Below are 7,964 nucleotides of genomic sequence, written 5' to 3'. Positions count from 1 at the left end.
TGTTTCTGTGTTTCTTTGTTTCTTTGTTTCTTTGTTTCTTTGTTTCTTTGTTTCTTTGTTTCTTCGTTTGTTTGTTTCTTTCTTTTTTTTAATTTCCTTTTTTGTTTCTTTGTTTTTGTGTCTTTGTTTCATTCTCTCTTTCCTTCTTTCTTTCTTTGTTTTGTTTATCCTTTCTTTGTTTCTTTGTTTCTTTGTCTCTTTCTTTCTTTCTTTCTTTTTTTCTTTCTTTCTTTGTTTCTTTCTTTCTTTTTTCTTTTTTCTTTTTTTCTTTCCTTTTTTTTCTTTGTTTTTGTTTCTTTGTTTCATTCTCTCTTTCCTTCTTTCTTTGTTTTATTTATCCTTTCTTTGTTTCTTTGTTTCTTTGTTTCTTTGTCTCTTTCTTTCTTTCTTTCTTTCTTTTTTCTGTCCTTCTTTGCTACTTTCATTTTTATTTCTCTGTATTTGCATATTCAGCTGTCAGTTGAGCACAGCGCATTACAAGACCAGGTGTCATTACCACAGGAAAAAAATATCTACATGCTGCATGTGTGAAGCTGCCAGAGCAATTTGTCAGTGTTAAGTTTTGTGTTTTTTTCACAAGGTTCCACCCACCATAAATGACTTTACCTGAAGAGAAATTCTTCACCAGAATGATACTTAAATTCAGGCAAAGGGAAATCATGTTCTCATAACGATGTCAAAAAACAAACAAAAAATAGTTAAAAATGTATATACGCTCTGGTCGTCTTTAAAAGAGTTCATAGTGGGTCTTTTTTCTTTTTCTTTAATTACCTCTAAATGTTTTCCTTTTTTTTTCAATCTTAAAAACAAGGGCTTCTAAATGTTCATCCCAATATTTGGTTAGGTCACGGGTGTCAAACTCCTTATCACCCAGGGCCACATCAGCATAACAGCTGCCCTCAGAGGGTCTGATGTAACTTATGAACAATGTTCCCTGTAATTTTCCTTACGGGTCTGAGCGTTCACACAAAGTCGGTGAGCAACGCTTGAAACAACAGTGAGCAACAGCAATCCCAAGTGTGGCAACTAAGTCATTATCAAACATGTCCAAAACTTGACGTCAACTTACATTTTGCTGAGTTTCCGGCAATGCAAAAATTTGTTTCACTTTTGAATGAATTGACTCATGTATTATTGCAAAGGTTGTACGGCCTACAAACGTATTTGTTTTTACAACAATTCTTCTACAAGATTTCCATTTCTTTTTTTTTTCCTGGTTTCTTTTGTCGCATAATACTAACATTTTTGGGGGCTTATTTAGTCGGTTGCAGGATATACAACTGTATTTAATCACATTTTCTTCGTGGAAGTACAATGTTGGCAACATATTGACTTGGTATAATTGGAAATTATTTGAATGCAACACAAACTGTTTTCTTTTTCCCTGGTTTTTTTCCATTTTTTTTAAATCCCTTTAAAAAAATCTCATTGTGTTTATTTTTTCCTAGCTGTTACTTTTTTTTTTGTTCTCTATTTACTTTTTTCCTTTTTTTGTTTCTTTTCTTTTTTTCTGGCTTTTTTTTTCAGATTTTTTTCCTTCTTTTTTTTCTCTTCCTTTTGTTTCTTTTTATTCTCAGCTTTTCACTACTTTTTCGTTTTGGTATTTTTTCTTTTTTGTTCTATCCCCCCTTCCTTTAAGGCATTTTGTGCACAAATTTACATAATATTTGGTTATGTAGGGATTAAAGAAGCAAAAACAACCTGAAGAGCCGTTTGGGACCCGAAAGAGCCGGTTCTTTTTAGTGAGCTGAGCCGAAGAAGCCGGTTCTCGAAAAACTCTACTGACTTTACTCAACTTCGTTCGACTTCGACATTGACATCAAAATACCGCATTTAAAAAACAGCGTCATTGAAACCCGTGTATTTTTACCTTCATGCACTGCAACTTTGACTTAATTCGCTTCTTAATTAGCAATTTCGAGCCCTGATTTTTGTGAGCTGGCTAGATTTTCTTGTGCGCTGAGAATGTGCGGGCAGTGCGCACAGTTTAGAGGGAACATTGCTTATGAATGTAACTAACTGTAACCGAATGGTATATAAAATACAGGTAACCTTCCCTTCATGTAAAATAACTCTGAATGTATTATTTCAAGTCAAAACCATTCCAGTTGCATATTGTTTCAATAATTTCTCAATTTCACTCATTGGCATTGATATAGAAACACTGCTGTACAGTGGCATATTTCAAGCTCCTGTGGGAAACATAACAATATGTAGCGAACCATAATTGGCTTGCAGGCGATGAGTTTAACACATAAGGTGTAGGTGGACTAAAGAAAAAGAAAAAAAAGAAATCATGTTTTCTCCGGATCTTCACTAATGCTGGGTACGGACGCTGCTCTACTTACCAACGAGATACGTTCCGGAGGATCGTTTGTAAGTTGAATTTGTTCGTAAGTAGCTTCAGTGATATAGTTTGTATGGAATGTATGTTTAAGGTTGTTATAAGTATGTTTAAGGTTTGTATAAGTTACATGTATGGTTTTGTAAAAATAACTACAGGTAGTAGGTAGGTAATAATATGCTCTATAAAGATGAATAAAGTTAAGTTTAACTTACTTTTGGAAGATGAGCTTCAAGAGTTAGGCGACTTCTTCCTCTGTGTTAGAAACGGCAGAAAAAAAGCGATCCAACCGTTTTCTCAACCGCATCAAGCTTTCTTATTTCACTTCCATTTCAAAAGGCACGCCTCTTTACACTTAACACCACCCATATAGAATGGATGCAAGAGATATTAAACAATCAAAAAAGTCAAAGAGGTACAGCATAATGTGTTTACACACGAACTACGAAGAGGAAGCCGGATTTCTTCTTCGGGGTGGATGCTGGGTGACCTCTCACAACGCCACTCGCCAGTAGCGGCGACAAGAAGCAGTCCTGTACTCAGAAAAGGGTGCACAATACAAAATCTAACTTTCCGAAAAAAAAATTCCTATCTACCCGCTTTTTGTAACCCGAATGTTTGTAAGTAGGGGAGCGTCTGTATTTCTTCTTTTGTTGCTAAAGGAAACTGTGTTAATATTGAGACTGTGAAAATATATACATTGTGGATATATTGGGTTTTTTATTTGTTGTGATTGCACTATTGTTACGATGCACTTTTTTTTTATTGCATTCATATGATAACTTAGGCCAGTTTTCTAAGCACTCTATTGTTGTTTTTTTTTTGTTTTTTGTTTTTGACTATTTATCCTGATGATCTTTTGTCAAATTTCTCTTCATTACGAGTTTTACCGTGGAGTGCCATGTCTAATCTCATTGCATACAATGTTTCACAACATTGCTATCAATGACAATAAAGACAATTCAATTAAATTAAATTCAAAATAAATATAAATATCTTGACCTTTAATGAATACAGTTTATTTTATAGATTTTTTTTAACCACTTGAAGACGCCAAAGAATACACACTTTCCGTTAAGACGTTTTTGTTTTTCTCTAGCAAAGCTCTCAGCAAGATGTTTGTGTACAACCACAAGCAGTCGGAGTGGCGGGAGTTGGCGGGCATGAAGACGCCCAGAGCGATGTTCGGATCCGTCATCCACGATGGCAAAATCCTTGTCGCTGGTGGAGTGAACGAAGGAGGCCTAACTGCCTCCTGTGAAACCTACAACTTTGCAACAAACAAGTAAGAGTTACCGTAAATTCCGGACTATAGAGCGCACCTGATTATAAGCCGCACCCACCACATTTTAAGAGGAAAACCGATTTTGTACTTACACAAGCCGCACCTGTATATAAGCCGCATGCGCCCACATTAAAAAAATGTAACACAAACACAAAATCAACCCAAACCCGACTTTAAGTCCCGCGATTAAAACTAAATGTCCTTCATTAAAGTCCACAGTCCAAAAATCACAGCCGGCAAAATGAATGGAAAATTATACTGGTACTTAAGGTTTGATGCAGACCTGCAGAGTCCGGGTGCTGTCGAAAGTAATCCAAGAAAAAAGTGTATATTTCCAAAGATAAGGGTGGGAAAAATATATATCCACGATTGTCCGCCGCGTCTACAAACACTCACCTTTACCGGTCCCCACTTCCCGTCACCCCGCGTTTGCTTCGCCCCTTCTTTTTTATTCGCCCGTGCAAAACATATCAGAATTAGTGTCTGAAATAAATACATTACAAAAATATCCAGTTGCAAATACATATTATACATGGTTACACATATTTACTAAGAAAGACGGTACACCGAGAGAGTTTTCAAAGCTTTAATAATAATAATATAACTTTCATCCCAAATGGTGCCTATGACAGGGGAGTTAATGGTAGGAACACGCTAGCAACACGCTCGCAACACAGCAAACGGGTCTGTTAAAAAAACATACCGTACTTGTAAAAATCACTGTAAACCGTCCTCATCTTCCTCCTTAGAACTGAAGCCATCAAAGTCGTCTTCCTCAGTGTCGGAAAGAAACTTTGTCCCACGCTCCCTTATTCCAAAACACGCTAGCAACACGCTCGCTCCTTCTTTATCGGACTGCTCGATTGCTTTTAACTTGAAAGCTGCGTCATGTGCCTTTCTTTTTGCATTTTGCATGATGAGGGTATGTTTAAGCTAATTTAATTTATGCACAAGCCAAGAAGTTGCAGTCTTCCTCGGCGCATATATTCCACCGGTCTAAATCTTACCTTTTGTACTCGAGCGCCGCTGGCGGCCGTCAGAAAAATTACATAAACTGGCCGCATCACTGAATAAGCCGCAGGGTTGAACGTTTAGGAAAAAAGTAGCGGCTTATAGTCCGGAATTTGCGGTACATTGACTCGTTGTATCATTGACTCTCTTCATGACTTGATTTCCCGGTTGATATTTTGTCACCAGATGGGAGCCTTTTGCTGAATTTCCCCAGGAAAGGAGTTCGGTCAACTTAGTGAGTACCGGTGGCGGCCTTTACGCTGTGGGAGGTTTCGCCATGATTGAGATGGAGAACAAGGAGGTGGCCCCCACTGAGGTCACAGACGTTTGGCAGTAAGTCTTCAGTTAAGGCGGGGGTGGAATGCTTATTTCGCGCTCACGCCCAACTTTATCCAAAGCCTCGACAGCACCGGCCTATGCCGTGATGAGTCGGTTTGGCGGGCATCGTGGGATTCAATTAGCTTGCTGAATGAGCAGGATCGTTTTTTTTACAAAGCTTCACAACTACATTTTCTTTCAGAAGTGTAAGATTTTATTCTTAAACAATTATTGAGGGTTTTTTGTTTTTCATCCTCAATATGTTTTTTTCTCTCGCTTTAAGAGAAACTGAATTTGAAAAAGATTTGTGTGTACGTAATGTAGGGAGTTTTCTAGCTCTAATTTTGAAAATTGTTAAGATTGAAACAAAATTATTCTTTGCTGCAGTCTGTCTACGAATTGGCCTCTAGGTGTTGCTTGTGCTCCACCATATATCTTTGTTTTCTTTGAATGATGCTAGAAATTCCTACACAGATAAAAAAAATTAATTACGTTATCACTTTAAGTTCTTTTGAGTTCTGATATGAATTACTAATCCCAAGAAAAAGGATTCAATGAACCAGGCCGATTAAAATTACACACATGCAGTTATTTATTAACACAGGTGCTGGAGATTATGTGAGTTTTCAACTGCTGAAAGTTACTAGCAAAAAAAGAAAAATTAGCGCTATAATGCTAGTCGATTTGGGGAGATTCGCTTGTATAGGAAAAAAAATACTCATTCCCAACAACCAGCAAACATAGTGTTATATCTGAAACCGTCCTCTTACTTGCTGTTGTGGAGAGATTTGCTCTCGCGGCCGTCATGTGAGACAGTAGATAAGAGAGAGAACTATTGATCAGTTCCTCTTTTTATATGTACCAGGAACACTTGACTTCTATGAATTTGGTCTTAGATATCAGATCTTGCCTGTATGTGTGTGGTCTTAGATATCTGATACTCAGAATATTGGGTCACTGATGCTGCTAAACCTGTTAGAATGCCAAAGAAGGAATTTGTATAATATTCTGTACTTGCAAATGCCTCTCCAATCATCATAACTCAACATAGTTACGTACGGTGAGAACATTATAGTATCAATACATGGATGTTTTAATTTGGATGTTTTAATCACATCTAAAACTTCAGAGTCATTATGGTACATGGTGAATTGATACGTTCGGGAATTGTCCAAAAGGGGACACTGTCATACCATCCAATCCAAAATTCTAAGTAAATTGTAAGCAATGTTCCCTCTAATTTTCCACGGGTCTGAGCGTTCACACAAGTCGGTGAGTAACGCTTAAAACAACAATGAGCAACAGCAATCCCAAGTGTGGCAAGTCAGTAGTAGTATGATACACACCTGTATTTAATCACATTTTTTAGTGGAAGTACAATGTTGGCAACAAGATTGACTTGATATAATTGGAAATTATTTGAATGCAACACAAACGTTTTCTTCTTTTTCCCTGTTTTTTTCTAATTTTTTTAAATTATTGTAAAAGCATCTTATTTTGTTTATTTGTTCCTAGCTGTTACTTTTTTCTTTTTGTTCTCCATTTACTTTTTTTCCTTTGTTTCCTTTCTTTTTTTGGATTTTTTTCTGAAATTTTCCTTCTTTTTTCTCTTCCTTTTGTTTCTTTTTTCTCAGCTTTTCACTACTTTTTCATTTCGGTATTTTTTTCTTTTTTGTTCTATTCCCCCTTCCTTTAAGTCATTTTGTGCATAATTTTATATAATAGTTGGTCACATAGGGATGCAAGAAGCAAAAACAACCTGAAGAGCCGTTTAGGACCTGAAAGAGCCGGTTCCTTTTAGTGAGCCGAGCCGAAGAAGCCGTTTCTCGAAAAACTCTACTGACTTTACTCTACTTCGTTCTACTTCTACTTGTGAAAAGTAAACTTTGATATGGCGAGGCATTACTATATACTGATCTATGACCATCCTTTTCTCTAGGTATGACAGCGACAAGAAGCAGTGGAGCGGCATGCTGAGGGAGATGCGATACGCAGCCGGCGCTTCCTGCGTACCTATGCGCCTCAATGCAGCCAGGATGCCCAAACTCTGAACTTGGACGTTTCCTCGTTTTAGCATCTTCACCTTATAGCCACCTGTTTTGTCCTCCTGCAGACTGCATTTGAATTATTTCATTTATCAATTCTTACATAAAGGCGCAACCGCCTCTGAAAAGACTCATGGCAATTCATAATATTCCAGGGCAATACTATCTCAAACTGTTTACAGCTTTTTGTAAAATAAACATTTTTACACAGTGAGGGATTATGTCCAGACATCTCATTGAGGTTGTAGTTCTAGAAAATTATTATTTGCAATGTGAGATTCAACTCAACAGGGAGGGTGGTCATTTCATTTCATTTCATTTCATGATTGATTGATGTACCCCGTTAACTATTTTTTCTACCTGCCTGCCTGTCTGTCTGTCTGAAATACAACCGTCCCGAATATAGCGGTTTCCCTCGAGTTATAGCTCCAGGTCATCCATTTTATGGGTAATGGACCTGGCGTTGGTGAGATACAGGCTTAGCAGGGGTGACTTGGGAGAATTGTTAGCCTAGTAGTAGTAGGCCGAACCTAAAGCCTCGTTATTTGCCATCCTCCCAATGCCGCCTCAGTCGCTTCCAGAACCCAATAATAATCCATGGAGCACCCTCTGGTGATAACTATTTCTTTGCTCTCTTCTGAATTTCCTCAGAGTCTGATTTTACTTATTTATTGGCAATGTAATGGGCCGCTAAAAGCAATATGGCACAATGCTCCGCAGTTTGGTGGCAAGTTGTTGCCCGCCCCACCGTTTGACTGACAGCATACACCACCCTATCACAGTTGCAGACACAATCAGGGCCACCGAACACACAAAGCCCTCCCTAACCGGCCCCCATGATAGCCTTTCTGTCTGCTGTTTGCTCAGAACACAATACACGATACATTGATAGCAATGACTGACTATCTATCTATCTATCTATCTATCTATCTATCTATCTATCTATCTATCTATCTATCTA

General features: G+C 37.7%; 1 protein-coding gene across 1 annotated transcript in view; it reads left to right on the top strand.

The window, feature by feature from the left end:
• The window catches only part of LOC148368939 (kelch-like protein 41b), a 16,910-nt gene extending 9,757 nt beyond the window's left edge, over positions 1–7,153 (top strand). Inside the window, exons 4-6 of the mRNA XM_088329808.1 lie at positions 3,444–3,629; positions 4,827–4,973; positions 6,898–7,153. Of these exons, the coding sequence (XP_088185934.1) occupies positions 3,444–3,629; positions 4,827–4,973; positions 6,898–7,009 (445 nt within the window). The 3' untranslated portion in view covers positions 7,010–7,153. The remainder of the gene's footprint in view (positions 1–3,443; positions 3,630–4,826; positions 4,974–6,897) is intronic.
• The last annotated feature ends 811 nt before the right edge of the window (positions 7,154–7,964 follow it).

Source organism: Urocampus carinirostris, chromosome 3, assembly GCF_059441175.1.
Source record: "Urocampus carinirostris isolate Australia breed hairy pipefish chromosome 3, RoL_Ucar_1.0, whole genome shotgun sequence".
Classification (NCBI taxonomy): Eukaryota; Metazoa; Chordata; class Actinopteri; order Syngnathiformes; family Syngnathidae; genus Urocampus; species Urocampus carinirostris.
Note: the sequence above shows the minus strand (reverse complement) of the source record. Positions and strands in the feature narration are given on the sequence as shown.